Source organism: Eleutherodactylus coqui, chromosome 5 (genome assembly GCF_035609145.1).
Source record: "Eleutherodactylus coqui strain aEleCoq1 chromosome 5, aEleCoq1.hap1, whole genome shotgun sequence".
NCBI classification, from domain to species: domain Eukaryota; kingdom Metazoa; phylum Chordata; class Amphibia; order Anura; family Eleutherodactylidae; genus Eleutherodactylus; species Eleutherodactylus coqui.
Window position 1 is genome coordinate 210758029 of NC_089841.1, and position 21052 is coordinate 210779080.

The following is a 21052-nucleotide window of genomic DNA, read 5'->3' on the forward strand; positions in this document are numbered from 1 at the left end:
TTTTAGGTTTACCTTAAAAACATCATTTAAACGAAAAGTGAACAATGGCTGTGTTTACATCAAACGATTATCGCTAATTTTCGGTCATAGAAATGACTTAAACAGATAGATAGATAGATAGATAGATAGATAGATAGATAGATAGATAGATAGATAGATCATAGACAGATGGATAGATCATAGACAGATAGACGGACGGATGGATATAAGAGAGAGAGATTGATAGACAGATAGATAGATATACACACTTATATACACACATACATAAACACATATGCACACACATACATACACACACATACACATACATGCACATATGCACGCACACGTACCCCGGTGTCTGGACCACTTTTCTGTGTGAGCAGAGCAGCAGGACAAGTAGTTGCAGCCGCTGTACAGCAGGAGGCAGCGGCAGCACAATGATGACATCATCATCACTGTACTCAACTCCCTGCCGGGTCGTGTGGCTCATCCCTCCTTCTCTGCACTGTGTCTGCTTCCTCTCCTGCTGTAATGTCTGCAGCATGATCGCTGAGGTGCTGCTGACAGCGCAACCAGCCAGTAATGCACTGAATGTGCATATGTATATGGCAGAGGGCAGCCTCTGAGCTCCCTCACCGCAGGGGTCGGGTCACCATTGTGACCCCTGCGACCATGGACGGTACGCCTATGCACATAGAGGTCAGTTATATTCTCCTCAGTATATACACATACAGGTGAGGTAGATTCTCCTTAGTATATACACATATAGAGGTTAGGTATATTCTCCTCAGTATATACACATAGTGGTGAGGCAGATTCTTCTCAGTATATACAAATAGAGGTGAGGTAAATTCTCCTCAGTATGCAAATCATTTCCCTAAGCTTTATGGTTTCTGAGAAAAGAATTAATAACCTCATGTATCGCAGATTTTCACAAACTTTTTTACCACTTAGAATTGAATATTGAAGTTGTAACCCCTTAACTTTTCCTGTGTAGACCTGAAGAATGGTCATGCCAAATTTCACGTTTGTGCTGTACAGATGTGTGTTATTAGTTACATTACATAGCGGGTCACTTACTTTTGTACTTAGAATTGAATAACCAAGTTGCAACCCCTTTACTATTCCTATTTATGACCTAAAGAATGGTCTTGCCAAATGTCATGTTTGTATGACACCGGGAAGTTAGAGAATGAGATTAGGCACATTACATAGGGGATCACTTACTTTTGCACTTAGCATTGAATAATCAAGCTACGACATCTTTACTTGTCCTATGTAGGACCTGAAGAATGATTGCGTCAAGTTTTACATTGGTAGGACAACATGAAGTTAGAGAATTAGTGGCAAATCAGTCAGTGAGGGCTTTTGCCTTTATATATATAGATAACCACCCTCTGCTTTCCATCACTGACCAGTTACTTACCCAATTACACGCATTCTTGCCCAGACCAAGCATTCTCATTTTATATACATTTTCTACCTAATGTGCTCACATTCTTACTTCTATTTAGTCTTTAACCCTTGAAGGACAAATGACTTTTTTTTTGCGTTATTGGTTTTTCCCCACCATTTTCAAAAAATGACAACTCTTTTATTTATCCATCAATGTAGCTGTTTTTCGGGACAAGTTGTGTTTTTCAATAATAATGTTTAATTTACAACATAATGTTCTGAAAAGGTGGCCTGAAGTGAAAAAAATGAAATTCTCTTGTTTGGGGGAAGGGTGGTGTTGTTCCAGTGACATACACCTGCATGAAAAATGAAATGCTAACTTTATTCTATGGCTCAGTACAATTGTGATGATGCAAAATTTACATAGGGCTTCTTTTGCTGCACTACTTTAAAAAAATAAAATATCTTTGCAAATAAATTATATTTTTTTCTTCCGCCATCTTCTGACAGCCATAAAGTTTCTATTTCTCAGTCGACATAGTTGTGTAAGGGCTAGAGGTGAGCGAGCACGATAGGATAAGGCAGTTACTTGTGCGAGTGTCGCTCTTCTCGAGTAACTGCATTCTTGTCCGAGCAGGCTCGGGGGGGGGGGGGAGGCGGCAGGGGTTGCCGGGTGGTAGCGGGGGGGGGGCCCCTCCGAGCACGCTCAGACAAGAATGCAGTTATTTGAGAAGAGCAACACTCGCTCGAGTAACTGCCTTATCCAAGCGTGCTCGCTCATCTCTGGTAAGGGCCCATTTTGGGGGGGACGCTGTGTAGTTTTTACCGCTTTTTATTACACTTTTTCTTGGAGATAGGGTGAACAAAAATGCGCAATTCTTACATTTAGTATTTTTGTTCTCACAGTCTTCCCTGTGTGGGATAAATAATACACCACTTTCATAGATCCCACTTTTATGGACACAGCAATGTCAAATATGTTTTTGGCTTTTTTGTTTTGATTTTTTTATCATAGATATGGAAAAAGTTTTTTTTTAACCCCTTAAGGACATTTTGGGCTTAAGGACACAACAATGTTTTTTTTGCATGGAAAACTGTAGTTTGTATTGGTGCCATTTTTGGGTACATTGACTATATTGTAAAACTTTTATTATTTTTTTTATGATCGCAGGGAGAGAAAACTCATCATTTCCGCCATAGATTTTTTGGTTTTTTTTAAACGTTAATTATACGGCATAAATGACACCATACATTTTTTATTTGGGTCGGTACGATTACAATGATACCAAAATTCTTACATTTTATTAGGTTCTTGCACTTTTTCGCAATAAAACCCCTTTTTTTGGAAATCTTTTTTTTTTCCTATATCGCTGCATTCAAAGTCCTGTAACTTTTTTATTTTTCCATGGATAGAGCTCTGTGAGGGCTTATTTTTTGCAAGATGAGCTGTAGTTTTTACTGGTATCATATTGGGGTACATACAGCTTTTTTTTTTACAATTTTTATTACGTATTTTGGGAAGCAAAACGCTAAAAATTTGCATTTTGCCTTAGTTTTCTAGCGTTTTTTAAACGCTTTTTGTCCTGCACGGTATTCAACTTATTGCATGTGTCGTTACGGAGACGACGATACCAAATATGTGGTTTTTTTATGCTAATATTAATAAAAGCCCAAAAAAGGAGTTTAACTTTTTTTTACATTTTTATTTTTTGTACATTATTTTTTTATTTATTTATTTTTTTTTACACAGTTTGTGTTCCTCTGTGGGACTTACATCGTAGCACCAATGATCACTATGAGAAGGCATTGCAGGACTTCTGTCCTACAATGCCTTATCACTTATTATAGCGATCATAGGCAGTGGTAATACAGGACGCCTGCAGGTGGCATCCTGTTACCATGGCAACCAGCCAGGCTCTCTGTGATTACATCGTGACAGCCCAATGACGTCACAGAGGGAGCGCCATGCCACAGGCATACCTTCATAGGCAATCTGCAATGGCAGCCCAAGAGCCTTCAGAAGGCCCTTGGCTGCAATGGCAACTGAATGGCGCCCCATAATCTCATCACGGGGGAACCTTTCAGGACCCAAAACTCCGATGAGGACATTTAAATAAGGCTGTCAGAATTGACCAGCCTTTAAAGGGGTAACAGCGGCGATCATGATCGTGGCTTTTGCAGGTGGGTGTCAACAGTAAACACAAACCTCGAACCTCGATGATGTAACTGTACGTCATGCAGCGTTAAAGGGTTAACATAGGCAAGTCATGTATGGAGCAATTACTCTTCTATAGACTTGCCTTTGGCTGACTCATGGAGACTGTCAGAGCATTTCGGTCACCTGTCATTGTACTTCGGGTCAAGTTGACTTTACGCACATTCCTGAACTGCCTCGCAGGTGCTAGAATAATAGATTCAATATATATGTGATTTGTAAAGCATTGAATAAGAATAAAGACAATTAGCTAAATATGGAACAGGCACATGTGTTTGTCGTATATCTGGGTGAGTACGATATTGGGCCGTGATTCACTCAACACGTATTTTCCCTGCGGATGCGAGGCGTTCTTCTCTCAAAACTTGCATCACTTTGGGGAAGTCACGATCCTCTGCCATCGATGACAGCCGCGGCGGAGGACTTTTTTCCATTGTGAAACCTCGCATCGTGTGCACTTAGCATGTGGTGCGATGCTGCCGTAGGCCCCATTGTAGACAATGGGAGATGTGATGTGAGAGCATGCAAAAAGATAGGAAATGCCACAGTTAGTTATCTGCATCGCACCGAATGGCCGAGCGCGATATCGGGCCGTAAAACTTTGATATTGCACTCAGGAACGTGCAATGTCTCTGCAGATGCAAGGCATATTTGTGTTAAAAATAGATCGCATCACTCCAGGTAAGTAGTGATCCTCACACCGGAGGATTGGCAAGTGTTTGCCATTATTTTCAATGGGCAACCTCACATGTTCCTCTCACGCCGTGCAATGTTTTTGCTGGCCCCATTGAAAACAATGGCTTGGCTTTCAATTTCCAGTCATTGTTACAAGGCTTGTATAAAGGGTCTAATATTGACTTACAGGAATGCTGCCTTCCAATAGGTGGCGCTGCAGGGGTATTGTCCCATCTCCCTTATTTGCATATTACCCAGAGGAGCATGAATGGCCTTATAACTCTCCTCACTCACTTACCTTCTAAGTGCTCTCCCTAAGGAGGAAAGATAGCGTTCCTGCCTTCCCATGTGAACATCTTCTGAGTGTGTCCCTGGAGACATACCAGGTCTGCTGTGTATTTAAACAGTCTGGTACCTGATTACATAAGCACTGAAAGGCTGTGACAATGTTGCCAAATTCTGAAACTGTGTGCCAAGTTAGAAAGAGTGTACCGCTAACCCTGCTGCCACTGTTAACTGCCATCTCTTAACCTACCTGCCTGAGGAGTCCTGACAAGCTGCCCGATGTTGCATTGGATGCTTTGAATGCCTCTTGCGTTTTATTTTATTCATTAATTAAGTATAGATTTTATTTGCATTGGGATAATATATGACAAAAGCTTCTGATAAATAATATAAGGAAGCTTTTTCTAGATTGTGAGTTTACATATTTCTGTACGTATTCTGTTTGCTGATCTGATGGAAACAATTCTATTGGACCTTGGAAAAGTGTTCTTATATAATCCAGGTTTTGTCTGATCCGCAAAACTCAATCCAATGTAACTCAGAATGTGTTCGTTATTATATGAGGGTGGCTTCACATATGCAATGGGGATTCCGCTTTCCTACTCTGGGAAGTAGTAAAGGGGAATCCCCGCGAGCGGGCAGTTCCGTTTCTGGATGGAAACGAACAGCGTAAGACAGATCCCATTGACTATAAAGGGATTGGCTCGCTTTCCGCCCGGCTTTTGGATGGGAAAAAAAGGGTCTGCATTAGAGATGAGCGAGTATACTCGCTAAGGCACATTACTCGAGCGAGTAGTGCCTTAGCCGAGTATCTCCCTGCTCGCCTCTAAAGATTCGGGGGCTAGCGCGGGGGGGGGGGGGGGGGGGGGGGGGGGGGCGGGAAGCGGCAGGGAAGAGTGGGGAGGAACGGAGGGGAGATCTCCCTCTCCCTTTCTCCCGCCCACTCCCCCCCGCTCCCCGCCGCAACTCACCTGTCACCCGCGCCGGCCCCCGAATCTTTAGAGATGAGCGGGGAGATACTCGGTTAAGGCACTACTCGCTCGAGTAATGTGCCTTAGCGAGTATACTCGCTCATCTCTAGTCTGCATGCACTGCTTTTTGTTCCAGTATTTGCAGCCGGACCTGCGACGGACCCTCTAGCTGGAGGTTCTGATGCCGATGTGAAATCGACCTTAACTTATCAATGAAGGATCAATAATTGGCCAATCAATATGTAATATGTAAGGTGGTCTTGGTAAGTAATTAGCCAGAATCCCTTCTTTTAAGCCCTCAATGCGGCATAAAGGCTCCTTCAGACGGGTGTATGCGATATTGTGCACGCCTGAGCCCAACACATTTGCGCCATGAATGTGAATTTTACTCTAGTTTTTGCACACATAGGGCAAGTTCACATGGACAGGGAACACCCCCCACAATGACTTAAAAGGCTGTTTAGCCTAATGAGGTCCATATGTATTCTTTTCCCGGGTTTTGCGCTGTTGCATATTGTGTGCACATTTGCTCACGCCTCATAGATTTCTATCAGGCCCTTTAGTGCGCAAATGTGCACACAATAGAGCATGTTCTATTTTTTTGTGCATTTGAGGAATGTGCGCACAAAATAAGGCAATGAGAACAAACCCATTAAAATCAATAGGTTCTATTCTCTCATTTTGCGCATGCAAAAAGCATGTACAAATAAGCCGTGTGAGAAAGCGCTAAGGGACAGATTTTCTCTCTACCTCTCAGCAAGAAGCACTGTGGTCATGTATTCTTACCGTGTTTCCCCGAAAATAAGACAGTGTCTTATCTTAATTTTTGTTCAAAAAGGTTTAACTTTTTTACATGTATAGCTGCCTGGACACTACTTAAATTGACTTTTTTAATTAACTGTTAGCAGGGCTTAATTTAGGAGTAGGGCTTATATTTCAAGCATCCTCAAAAAGCCTGAAAAATCATTTTGCATCCTCAAAAATTCTGGAAAATCATGCCATGTCTTATTTTCAGGGTATGTCTTATTTTCGGGGAAACAGGGTATTCTTTTATTTCCTATTTCACTCTTTATAACAATTTGCACTTATTCTAAATAACCTTTCTTAAACTTTTCACTGTGAGGCCGGGTTGGCTCCTTTCCGTATCGCTTTATAGGTATACTTACTGTGGAATTTTAGTATGTGTCTGTCTGAATATCTTTGGGAGACACCCTTAATAAAAGATGCATTCAAATCCTTTATATAGGTATTGTTTGGGGACGTTGTGTTGTTGTGTAACTGCAGTGTGGCAATATACCTTTGCCTGCACGAAATGGCTATGGAGGGTGGTGGAGTTTCTATGAGAATAGTAATTCGTATGTATTGATTTAAGATGGACAGGGATTTCTTTTTTTATTGGGTAGGTGTGGTGCCTTGGTGCATGGAATGTTACATGTGAAGGGTGTGATGTACTTTAGGCATGCTTGTTGTAACTTGTATAGCCTTGATTCACGACAAGGGTGTTCTCACAGTCAGCATTTTTTGGCAAAAGCGCCGTAACTTGTGTGTCAGGCTTTGATGACGTTTTTTGAGCCAAAGCTAGATGTGAATTCTAAAGGGATGGGAAATATAAAGGAAGGACTTGTCCTCCTAGCAGGGCTCCCTTTTAGCTATGGCTCAAAAAATGGCAGTGATATTCAAGGGCATAACTGGAAAAGGCTGGGCCACACAGCTAGATTTTGAATGGGCCACACCTCAAGCATCAACATTTATCAGTCTCATGTAAAAGGTATATAAAATTCATTTATGGACATGTTTTCCTGCAGGGTCACACTTAAGAACATTGGCAGCTACGTGTGCCCTTACAATTTTAGGAATAATGTAATAAACAGCTAAGCACGGATGTTTACTCAGACCAGAACTTAAGGTAATATTGCATACCATATATATCACCATTTTTATTACCTCCATACTGGCAGTAAACATAACCCACTATTCCAAGACCAACATTACCTATTATAACAGTATATAAGGTTCAAATAATACCATCAAACCATGATCACATAGTGATAAAATAATACCGTCATAATATTACTGAAAAAAAGTTCACACTATCATTACCATGTAGTAGCCATATAGTAGTGGATGCGTACCAGCTCTATGCAGGCACTCTGCAGACCATGTTAGTAATTATAGTATTGTTATGTTCAGTGAACACATGTTCACAGGTGACATCCACTCTGATTGGAGTCATTCGTGTTCCTTTTTTTTCTCTCTCTATCTAGCCCAGACCACCATGGCAACTTCTCCCAGGCAAAACTTCTCTGCAGAATTTGACATACATATATCTTTGGCTCCTTGATTTTCCAGTACTACAATGTCTACACCTCTGCACAATCTCCCCATTCATAGTGCCCAGCATAGTAATCACACTCTACACAGTAAGGTCCAATGTCCACTTGCACGCACAGATTCCATCGACAGAATCCTGCAGCAGAATCCAGCCGTGCCCGCATATATGGACAGAAAAATACATTTTCTTACCTGTCCAGATCCAGCACGGGTCTCCTCCATGCTGTCCAGATCATCTTTCTTCAGCTTGGCGGATGCGTCCTGACTAGGAATGAGCGAGTATACTCGCTAAGGCCCTACTCGCTCGAGTAATGTGCCTTAGCCGAGTATCTCCCTGCTCGTCCCTAAAGATTCGGGGGCCGCTGCAGCTGACAGGTGAGTTGCGGCGGGGAGCGGGGCAGAGCGGGCGGGAGAGAGGGAGAGAGAGATCTTCCCTCCGTTCCTCCCTGCTCTCCCCCGCAGCTTCCCGCCTCGCCGCGGCACCCGAATCTTTCGGGACGAGCGCGGAGATACTCGGCTAAGGCACATTACTCGAGCGAGTAGTGCCTTAGCGAGTATACTCGCTCATCCCTAGTCCTGACGCACCAGCCGACGTGCCAGACGCATGCGCAGTGCAATTTTATTATTTTTTTAAATCTCCTGCTTTCTCGCAGATTCGCAGCATGTCCACAGTGACAGCTGAGGCTGTGCCATGGATCGGATGGCTTGCATTGACTTCTGCGGGATCCGCAGAAAAATGGTGCATGCAGAGATTTCTTCCTGGGCGTGCGATCCGCATGCTTTAAATTGTTTTGCGGATGCTAATGCATCCCTATGGGCAGTTTGATCTGCGGATCTCCACAAATCAAATCCGCGCGTGGACATTGGGCCTAAGTGACACTTTTAGTTCTCTTCATAGAGCAAAGGTACTCACTTTTATTCCCTTACACAATAATTTTGCCCCCTTATGCCCCATCAGGAATAATGCCCCTTTCTGTAATTATACCACCTTACTACCCATAAGAAATAATGACCCATTAAGCTCCCATTAGTAATAATCCCCCCTTTTGTATTATAAAATAAAACTACACTATTCTCACCTCTTCCGCTCTCCCTGCTGCTCCATCCACATTGCACAATCATATGCTAGACAGCACATGACCACTGCAACCAATCAGGTCAGGGTTTGTAAAAACCGCAACCACATCGAAAATGACAGCAAATGTGAGTGCTGTTTTTCAGATATGATGTAAGGGACCCAAACTGACCCATATCACATTTATATTTGTGATCCCAGTTAAATGTCACTTTTTTCCTAAGGGCGTCCTCACATAGGCGTAGGCGCATATATGCTGGCTCTCGTGAGACATTTATGGACTATGCAGAGAGCAGGATCGCAGGCTTTTGCATCCGTATTGGCATATTTTACTGTACTTCATTGCGCCGCCCGGATCGCTTACAGTGGCACGGTCCTAGCAGTGCCATGTTTGAGTAGGTGAGGGGAAGCCTACTCAGTAGGTGGGTCAGCTGACTTGGCCGGTGGGTCAGCAGACTCGGTGGGCGGGTCAGTTGACCTAGCAGGCCCAGGTGGTATCATTTTTTGACCCCATCAAATTATGCAGTTCTGTGCGCAATTTCGGGCAGACTTGGGCTTTTGGTGCGCAATCTTACGGGAAATAGAGCCTGATGCGTTTTTTCCCCCCGCGCTTGAAATGCGCGTAAAAAAAAAAAGACGTGTGAAGGAACCCATTGAAGTGAATGGGTTATATTTACTGCACCTTATGGTCGCAGATTTTGCAGCCGTCAATGCGCCCATGTGAGGCCGCCCTCAGTCTCAGCATTCAAAAATGTAGAGCAATCTAGAGGATAACCAGCTAAAACTAGGGAGATGACATATTATAAACATTGCTGTAGCTGAGAAGTTAGGTGACTGATAACAATCTGTGTACAGCTCCATATAATATATTGCCACTATGTGAGCAGGATTGTTATCGGCGCTGTGATGGACTACGCAAGCAGGTACAAGAGATCTGTGGTAGAGGTTGGGTGCGGTCTGTAGTCACGAGCCACCAGGGAGCCCTGAGCCTGCTGAGAGGTTGGGTGCAGCCTGGAGGTATGAGCTGCAACCCCCTTATGCTTATCAAAATCGGTGGAATTAAATCTGAGTGTACTCTGCACTACAGCCCCTCCAATGCTGAGAATGGGTGCAGCAACCCCGCAGTGACAGAAGAGAGGGAGACGGCATCTCCGTTCTCAGAATTGGTGGGAGTCTCAGCAGTGAAGCCCCCACTAATCAGGCTTTTATCATCTATCCTATGGATAGGTGATAAACATCCATGTTTGTACAATGCCTTTAAGGGTGATGCACTTTGTCCATATTATCCATCAGGGGCAAAACTATAAGGGATGCAGGGGATGCGGTTGCACCCGGGCCCAGGAGCCTTAGAGGGCCCATAAGGCCTCTCCTCTCCATATAGGGAGCCCAGTACTATGAATAGAGCATTATAGTTGTGGAGCCTGTTACAGGTTTTGCATTGGGGCCAAGGAGCTTCAAGTTTCGCCTCTGTTACCCATAATTGTTTGAGGACCCCTCTTCCATCACCTCACACACTTAGGCCTCCTGCATACGGCCCGGGTCGGATCCCGCTGCGAAAGTCAATGCAACTGCAGCGACCCGGTGCTCACCTCCTCCCGCCACCTCGTTTTGGTCCGTGCCGGCTGTCGCACAGCCGCGCATGCGCAGTGCAGAGCCGGCGCGTCACTAGTGATGTTTCTGTGCGAGCCCAATAGGACATGCCGCGATTTGTTTACCACCCGAGTTTTCACGCGGTCAAATCACGGCTGTCTGCATAGGATTGCATTATCTAATGCAATCCTATGGCAACGGGCACAGGCGGAGATTCTACGGGAAATCCTGACACGGAATTTCCGCCCATGTGCATTTACCCTGACTGATGGGTATGACTTATTCCCATCTATATGTGTGAGCTGTGGGGGTTAGGGGGTCCTCAGTCATGTATAATATAGAGCAGTACTCCTAAAGGATTTGTACAAAGAAGGCTTTGAGTCCCACAGTAGATGCATCAGTAGTGGGGGAGGTGGGTCTTTAATTATAAAGGGACAATGTACGACACTCTTTGGCCGCCTGCACATTGGCGGATATTTGCTGCAGAATCCGTGGTCGGCATTCACACCGCAAATCTGCAGCAAATGCCAACCTGCGGCCCATCCCGCATTAACGCCTAGCACTGGCGCGGGACAAAAAAAAAATTGATGCTGCGCATGTGTGACAGTGAGCCGCCGGGTCCATCTGCATTGCAGAAAAGACGTCGAAAAGCATGTATGCGCAGATGCCGCTCCTGCCAGGGCCAGATTCTGCATGCGGAATCCAACCCGCCTGTGTGCAGTCGGCCTTAATCACTGGTTTTGACCAACTGCTATATATATAAATTGTCTCCCTCAGAGCCTCAGCAAGCCACAACGCAGAGCGGCACAGACAGCGTCAGCACTCCTGAAATGATGAAACCGCTAGGTAGATCATGTGTGGCTACCTGCTGGCTGCCAGACCATTGAATATATTGCACAAGCAAACCAGGATGTGCCACGGTTGGTGTAGCGGGCGGCTCATCCTGGTTGCTTGCAGCCTTGCAAAAGTTTCAGGCTTCTCATATGGCCACTGCCGCCCCTCCTTCCCACCAGAGGACACCACCTGAGGCAAAAGGCTTAAGTTGCCTCATGGTAGGGGCACACCTGTCTATAAGTAATGTTATGTGACTGAATGAATGCAACCACTCATAAATGTTTTGTTACTTTCAGCAAATGAAAATGGCTCATGTTACAAATGCAGGTCCAATTTCAGAGTTGACCTCTCTTAACTATACATTGCTGGCATCAAGTATTAGGCCTATTCATTTGCTAAGAGGGACTAATTATATTGCTGAGGCTCTATTCATGGGAAAATGCAAGCTAGGTTCCTTCAAGCATTATTTGCATTCAGCAGAATTCCTTCATGTGACTTTTTGCCTTCTAGATAATTTTTCTGCTCTGTAGTTGTTTTTTTCCAGGAGTACGAATAGTATCAGATTGTGTCAAGAATATCACTAGCATAATAGAAAAGAGAATACAGATTTTTTGCATAGTAGTACACAAACTAGAGAAGGCACCGTCAAAACTTAGTAAGGTATTAACTAGTATTCCGTCCAGATTAACGGGCGACAGTCACACGATTTTTTTGCGTTGCTACAGTGCTACAAATCGCATGAATGTGAAGCCCATGCTGTCCTATGGGTTAATTCACATGTGAAATGTTTTGTAGCATGTGACATCCTGACACAAAAACCTTGCGGGTCCTGTTATATGGATGTGACTCGTGATGTTTTGTAGCCCATGTTTTCCTATGGAGCCTTCCTCTCTGTTGCATTGCACGAAAACATGATTTTCGTGCTGTGCGATGCAACTTTGACAGTAGGAAATCCTACTGTCAAAACCATAACCTAAGCCCTAACTGCCCACATTTAAAAAAAAAAAAAGTATACAGCACCTTAGAAGCCCTGTCATCTCCGGCGCGTCTTCTCCCCCGGTCCCCAACACTATTCACCTTCATCTCTTCTGCCTGGAGATTGAAAAATCTCCACCTTCTGGAAGCACTGGCTGTGATTGGGTGACTCTTAGCTAATCATAGCCAGCGCTTGATGAACCACTCACAGTCATTCATTGAGCACTGGCTCTGATTGGCTGATGCTTAGTCAATCACAGCCAGCACTTCCAGGAGGCGGGGTTTTTTCAAGCCTGGGCCAGAAGAGATGTAGAAGACCAGTGCCCTACATGGGAGGAAGCTGCAGTGGAGCCCCGGACAGCGCTTCTTTTCAGGGTGGAGCTTGTATTTCAAGCCCACCCCCCCACCCCCCCGAAAGTCTCGCATGTGGTGCTACAAAGTCACGGTATCACCGCAAGAAACTGCAACAATATCGCACAGACCAGCGATGCTTTATTGCTGTGATTTTCTCGCAGCAATGCCGTGTCGCCCGTGTGAGTGAGGCCTAAGCATTATAGGGCAGATTTACTAATGAAATTGCACCTAGTTTTAAAAAGCACCAACATTTCCACATTTCTGGTGCATAATGTTTGGCCCCTTTGTCTGTCATTGCCGCACCATTTTGAACCTGTGTCACACCAACACCCATAACCAGTTACACCCCCTCACCTCACAGTTTTTCGTGCTGTCAGCGCAACCCTTCATCTGGCACCCAGCGCCTTTAGTGAGCGCAGCGCCACTGGTCAGGTGATGTGGAAGCGTGTTTTGTAGAAGGGTAGTACACAGGATGGTCTGTAGGGGGCTGTAGACAGATATTTTGATATGTGAAAGGAGAGAAAACACCTCTTGGTATGGCAGGAAGTAAGATAAAAAAAAGTATCAATTCCTGCCACACTCAGGGAGAAGCTGGCTGCCAGCCAGATTGAGAGGCTATAGAAGCAGCCATCAGGTGCTTGAAGCCTGAGGTCTGTGTTCACTAGTCTGGGCCCGTCACACCAGTTTTACAGAGGAGGACGCATTCTAGACGCCCTGGATGGGGGATAGAGATGCAGTCCCTGTGGGTTGTGAACCCTAGACTGTTGCATATTTCACAAGTTGTGGGCTGTACATTAAATAAATGCTGGCAGGCGACCAGAGTTAAAAGAAACTGCAAATCTCCAGGAGCCTTTATGAATGTGGTGCCCACCCATCCTGAGTGAAAGATGGCTATCCTAATAGGCAAGTGACTCCCAACTTGTCACAGTTTTTATTCTGTGTTAATGCTGCAGATTTTCCCATGAAATTTCCACTAAGCAGGTATATGGTATATGGTATATGGTTAAAAGTATTTGGAGAAAGCTCCTAATTATTGATTTGGGGTTTTACAGCCACAGCCATTGCAATGTGCTGCATAAAATCAAGCATAAAACAATGCTACCTCTATAGACAGACATTGATAAAGGTATGGGTCCTCCTAAAGAACTTATTATCGTTTTATGTGGCACAAGTCAGCTTATGAAACTTTGTTATGCCCTAGATCTGCCTTAATCGATTGTAAGTGCAATTATTGTGAATTGGAAGTTCTAGGAGTAAGAACAAATGAGCCACAAAGCGGCAAACCACATAAACAGGCGATGACCAAGGAGTGCTTAAGCTCTTGGAGCATAAAATTCACTTATCATGTGTTGAATCGCTCACTACAAAGTACCCCAAACTATCCTTGGAAGTGGCACCAACACAAGAGTTGTGCAGAAGTCTAGACTCACCATGTGTAGTGCCAAACATTAACTGGAGCACTTTGTCACTCCACTCTGGAGCAATGGAAACATATTCTTTAGAGGGATGAATAACGTTGCACTATTTGGCAGTCTGACTGATGAATCTGAGTTTAGTGGATGCACAGAGAATGCTACATGACAAAAATTTTAAGGTCAGGGTGTCTTTTCCAAGGTTTGGGCTAGACCCATTATTTTAGTGAAGGGTAATGTTAAATGAGTATTCCCATCTTGGGAACCCCCTTCCATTGTGCTACAAATGAGTAGAACAAAAAGTAAAACACTCACCCATTATATGCCTGTTTCAAAAATGTCCCCTTCTCTTAAAAAGCTGTCATGCTGTTTCAAGGTAATTACTGCTTGTTGTAGGGGAACTGACCACCTCCACTATGGAGCAGAGTTGGCTGGCGCTCTAACTCCCTATGCTGTGCTGGGTGACCAGAACCTCTGAAGTGCATGCACACTACCTTCCAGTCCAGCCATCAGCTACCGCCACACTCTGCTTTTTCTTTCCATAGAAGGCATTCTGGGTAGCACAAACAATAAGGACTTGTTTGGTGTGGAGAAACTCTAGTGGCCTGCACAGAGCTATGACCTAAACCCCATGGAACACCCTTGGAATGAATTGGAACATTGACTGCAAGACTGACCAGTCTTTCCAGAAGAGTGCCCTACCCCATTATTAACCCCCATTAACGCCCAAGCTCAATTGCTAAGTAGGTGTAATGGTCTGGTGTCCACATCCATTTGGACACATAATGTATAGTATATGTAAACAAAGCTAGACCAACTCTAACTTTCTAAATCTAGTGATTTGAAGATGTTGTCAAGTTACCCAGATACCCCTTTCCCCAATGCTCATCCATGACCAAATTGCTGTGGATCCTTTTGCCACTTATTGTTTATCTTTACTTTAGGATTTTCTCAATGCTCAAAGAGTTCCCCCGCTTTGATGGTGTTCGTATCAATATTAAGATTGGTTATTATTAGAGATGAGCGAACCTACTCGTTTCAAGTAATTACTCGATCGAGCACCGCGATTTTCGAGTACTTCCGTACTCGGGTGAAAAGATTCGGGGGGGCGCCGGGGGGCGGGGGGAGGCGTGGCGGGGGGTAGCAGCGGGGAATGGGGGGAGCCCTCTCTCCCTCTCCCCCCCACTCCCCACTGCAACCCCCCACTCACCCACGGCGCCCCCCGAATCTTTTCGCCTGAGTACGGAAGTATTCGAAAATTGCGGCGCTCGGGCGAAAAAGGGGCGTGGCCGAGTAGGTTCGCTCATCTCTAGTTATTATCCATTTAAATCCCTGCGGCTTCCTTGTCCTGTTCACAAACCAAAGGCTGCCATAAAAAGCAGCATATCGTCTGCATGTGCTATCTCCTGAGGACCTGCAGTTTCCCTGGCTGCTCCTTCAGAGATGGTTCTACTTGTCAGGAGCAATACTAGTAATAACTTTGCTTCAGAGGTGAATGTTTAAGGCCAGCTTCACACGGGCATATTTGCACATTTAAAATTTGCATCCGCAATACATAGAGAATAGAACCCATTGATTTCATTTGGTTAGTTCATATGCCTGTATTTCCTGCTCATTTCGGTCGCACAACAAAAAACACAGCTTGCTCTGTTTTCCAGTGCATTTGCGCACCAAAAGCCCCATAGACGTCAATGGGGATGTGCAAATGCATACGCAAAACACAAGGAGATGCATGAAACACTGCAGTATTGTGCAGGAAAAAGAACACATCTGGAACTCATCAGACTAATTATGGCTAGGAGCATCGGTGCATATTTTTTGACGATGAAATTGTGCATGACTTGCATGCCAAAGCATTGGATTTCAATGTATTTGTTCAGATGGACAGTTTTTCATAGAGCGTAAAATCGGCCACTGGAAAAGATAGCACATACGCTGCGGATTCTGGCTGGCCGCTTTTATGTGTGTCTGGAAAAAATAGTCCTTGCCCTATCTTTTGGCCTTGATCAGCTGGCAGCTCCCATAGAAGCCTATGGAAGCTACTGGCTAGGGGACGTGGAGGGACTCCCCCTCACACCTCCCTCTTCCTTTACTAGCAGATCCCATAGATTTCTATGTGAGCTTCTATCAATCAGCCGGCAAAGGGAGGGGGAGAGAATTTAGCATCGCTAAACTCTCTCCCCCCCAACCCATGGCCGACGGAATTCCAGGCTGCGGTGTATATCTGCCACACACGGCCATCTGAATGGGCGAGAAACACAAGATTTAGCCACAACTTGGTTGCGGCTTTCTCTCGTTCATTTTCAGCCATGGTGTGGGCGGCCAAATACCGCAATGCCAGTGTAAAAGAGGCCTGAGTAGTAGTGGCAGTGTGAGTGTGGATATTTATGGAATCAGTCTTTGAATTAAATACAGTCCGGCCATAACCGCCAGGAGCTGAGAGCCATTATAGGGAAAAGGCAAGATGTCTATCTCTAAATTACATTTGTGCAATGTCTATTATATTCCTGTTAGTTCTCCTTGCAACAGCACCATAAAACAATCTTCAGATTTTGATTAGCTTTTCCTAAGTACTGGATATCAATACTATTAACATGGATCCATTTGATCACATACACCTTACAGTGAGGCTGCATTCTCACGAACATATATCGGCTCGGTTTTCACGCCGTGCCGATATACGTTGTCCTCGTGTGCAGGGGGGGAGGATGGAAGAGCCAGGAGCAGGAACTGAGCTCCCGCCCCCTCTCTGCCTCCTCTCCGCCCCCTGCACTATTTGCAATGGGGAGAGGTGGGCCGTGGGCGGGGCTAAGTTTCACAAATTAGCCCCACCCCTGGCCCACCTCTCCCTATTGCAAATAGTGCACAGGGGCGGAGAGGAGGCAGAGAGGGGGGCGGGAGCTCAGTTCCTGCTCCTGGCTCTTCCATCCTCCCCCCCCCTGCACAGGAGGACAACGTATATCGGCTCGGCGTAAAAACCGAGCCGATATACGTTCATGTGACTTCACCCTAAGGGTGCGGGCAGACGAGCACATAAACGGCGCGTTTTTGCGACCAAACGTATATACGTGACCATCTGAGGCAATGGTTTCGAATGTATTCGTTCACATGGGCGATTTTACGGCGCGTAAAAACGGCAATTCGAAAAAAAAAACAGAACATATGCGACCGAAATACGCGCCAACGCATATTCGATCGCCGAAAAGACCGTTTGCAAAGTAGGAACAAACGAAAATACGCTTTCTAGCTCTGGTCGTGATCGGTGAAAAACGATCGCTCGGGCGATCATACGTTGCGCTCGTGCGAACGTAAATACGCCTACGCTCGTCTGCCCGCACCCTGAGGGAAAGAAGGATTGAATTGTAACTACTTTACTTATTAACTATGAAATTAGTATTAGCATTATCCTATTAATTCTGGAGCCTGAAACTAATAGACTGGATTAAACATCAGGAATTAACATACTATTTGTAGTATGAGTGATGTTAGATCTATCTAACCATTACTATTTGACCCTACAAGGTTTCTACTATGAGAACTTCAATAGTGACCTCTAAGTGGAACAATTATCATATCTTACAACACATCAGGTACCGGGCAGATATGGACATGGCACTAACCCAACATGGTTTAAATGAATATAAACAAAAAATTATAATTTGAGGTCTTTGGGGTTTGCTTGGTAATGATAATGCTACATTGTTGCAGTTTTTTGCAGTATTTTTTACATCTTTTCACCATTCTAATTGTACATGTTCATAAGGCCAAGATAGACTAACTTATGCAATTCTCTTCTTCAGATCAATTGTATTGGACGATGTGGGCATGGACATCCCATTTGATGCCGCAGAAATTAGACCAGGTAGGAAAATCATACAGCTTTTGTTTATATTGTATTATCTATCCTGGTGGTAAATTATTCAGCAAGTCGCCTGTGAAGTCACACCTACATTGCTACAAAGTGTTACAAAGTTATTTCCAGGCTTAGCAATATAGTCAATTCTAACTTCACTTGCAAAGAGAAAGCCGGCATGATTTTGAGGGTACATTTACACAGATGAGTGTGATATTGGCCTGAGAAACTAGGACCGATATCGCGCTCGTGATATTGCGAGGGTTGCTATTGGCGAGAAAATTGTATCACATCACATCGCTTTTTGATGAAGGTGAAAATTGCATGTATTATCAATAGAGATGAGCGAGCATACTTGCTAAGGACAATTACTCGATCGAGCATTGTCCTTAGCAAGTATCTCCCCGCTCGGATGAAAAGGTTCGGCTGCTGGCACGGGTGACAGGTGAGTTGCGGCCATGAGCAGGGGGTAGCGGGGGGGGGGGGGGAGAAAGATCTCCCCTCTGTTCCTCCCCGCTCTCCCCCGCCGCTCCCCGCCCGTCGCCGGCAGCCGAATCTTTGCTCCCGAGCGGGCAGGTACTCGCTAAGGGCAATGCTCGATCGAGCAATTGCCCTTAGCAAGTATGCTCGCTCATCTCTAATCAATATGAAAAAAAAAAAATCCCAACGTATTCACATGTAACTCACATGTACATGTGAATATGATACAAGTACTATGCAATTTTTAATTTTTTTTTTCACCCATTGGAAACAATGAGCGAGATTTCGGCAAACTTGTAGAAAAACAGGACATTTTGTGACCTTTCAATCTGCAAGATAAAAATTGTTCATGTAAATATACCCAATGATAACAATGGGGTCTATTTCGGTGCAAGTTTTGTGTCGCAACTCACAAAACCCAAAACATGCACGATAAACTCGCCCATGTGAATTAGACTGCAGAGTAGAGACTTATGAGAGATTTTATATACTGTCTAATTAAACAATGCTGTAAGACTGAAACCTTCTGAAAAAGTTCTAGGTTACATCCTCAATAACTATGTAAATAATAATGCAACTTCTGTCCAAGCCTTTGTGCTTATATGATGTTTACAGGAGGCTAGCCTCCATACATTCTCTCTCAACCCCTTAGCTTACTTACCCTCTATGAGCACATTTTCAAGAAACACTAGTGCTAATCAACTCAAGAAATGATGCCAAATATTACTTTCCTGTTGCCAACATCAATCGCAGTGTGGCATAAAATATCTTTTCATAGAGAACAATTATTCCTATTCAGACTCTGAACTGAGCTGCTTTCATCCAATGTGATACTGATATTGAGAAATGCCAAATGTGCCGTCTTATCAGGAAACCTACAATGAGACAAACCAGGACAGAAGTCTGAAGACAAAGTTTTCTCTTTTAGTCTTACATACTCAGAAACATTAGGATGGAGAATACAGTTATTCAGTCTGACTTTAAATCAAATCTTATCTAGATAAAGTAGGATGAAACATGGTAAGAAGTGTGCACTTATCTTTAATAGCCTGTGAGTGTCTCATCAATCCGGTAATATACTTTCATTAAAAATGTTGCTGTTTTACCACTGTAAATAAAGTTTGAAGTGGCTGCCGCTAAGGGTTTTCCTTCTAGCCCCTCTGCAATCCACTGCCTGTTGCTAGGTATTGTGTTTCTGTAGTTACTGGGATGCTAGGATGTGGAGAAGGTACTGTGTGGGAGGGGCTATCTTGACAGGTTCACTGCCCTTTACATTCACACAGGCTAACAGATCTGTAGACATAGTGTCTGTAATCTCCACAATTTATGCCTCTACCTATTACAGCACATGTGTGTGTACATTACTTTGGGTTTACTGACTATTTGGCTACAATGTCTCTGAATGCCTGAATTGTCCTCGGAAAGCAGAGGAGTGGGCATTCAGATACTGCCACCCTAGTGATTGGATCAGAAACAGTGCAATGCAGCATAGAAAGTGAGGGAAAGAAAATGCAGGACAGTGAACTACTTGCAGAATGGTAGGCTTACTACACACCCCTACCTTATGGTGGATTTCAAACAGCAGGACAACAGAAAAATGGGCCAGATCACCTGAAAATCAAAACTTAAAAGCATAAAAAAAGGTGCAAACAGCAGCAAATGAACGGGTAAGGAAAACCTGTTACACTTTAGAAAACTTATTGAGAACTTAAGTATGCTATAAATAGTAGATAGAAGGCAGTGTCAGATAAGAAAACAGTATTAAAAGGTAAGCTAATGATATACTGATAAAGTCTGATCAGCACTTAGGTTAAAATTAGAGATGAGCGAGCACTAGAGATGAGCGAATGTGCTCGGCCACGCCCCTTTTTCGCCCGAATACCGCGATTTCCGAGTACTTCACTACTCGGGTGAAAAGTACTCGGGTGCGCCGGAGGGGGGGGAGAGGCGTGGCGGCGTGGGGGGTAGCAGCGGGGAACAGGGGGGAGCCCTCTCCCTCTCCCCCCCACTCCCCGCTGCAACCCCCTGCGCCGCCACGGCGACCCCCGAATTTGTTCGCCCGAGTACGGAAGTACTCGGAAATCGCGGTATTCGCGCGAAAAAGGGGCGTGGCCGAGCACGTTCGCTCATCTCTAGCGAGCACCAAAATGCTCGGGTGCTCGTTACTCGAAACGAAATTTTCGCAATGCTCGAGGGTTCGTTTCGAGTAACGAACCCCATTGAAGTCAATGGGCGACCCGAGCATTTTTGTATATCGCCGATGCTGGCTAAGGTTTTCATTTGTGAAAATCGTGGCAATTCAAGAAAGTGATGGGAACGACACAGCAACGGATAGGGCAGGCGAGGGGCTACATGTTGGGCTGCATCTCAAGTTCCCAGGTCCCACTATTAAGCCACAATAGCGGCAAGAGTGGGCCCCCCCCCCAACAACTTTTACTTCTGAAAAGCCCTCATTAGCAATGCATACCTTACCTAAGCACCACACTACCTCCAACAAAGCACAATCACTGCCTGGATGACACTCCGCTGCCACTTCTCCTGGGTTACATGCTGCCCAACCCCCCCCCCCCCCGCACGACGCAGTGTCCACAGCACACACCAAAGTGTCCCTGCGCAGCCTTCAGC

General features: G+C 44.7%; 1 protein-coding gene across 3 annotated transcripts in view; it reads left to right on the forward strand.

Moving 5' to 3' along the window:
- Positions 1–21052, forward strand: part of PRUNE2 (prune homolog 2 with BCH domain) — a 129586-nt gene that overhangs the window by 30491 nt on the left and 78043 nt on the right. For all 3 annotated transcript variants that reach the window (XM_066604147.1, XM_066604148.1, XM_066604149.1), the window contains one exon: positions 17895–17956. In XM_066604147.1, coding sequence (XP_066460244.1) covers positions 17895–17956 — 62 coding nt within the window. The remainder of the gene's footprint in view (positions 1–17894; positions 17957–21052) is intronic.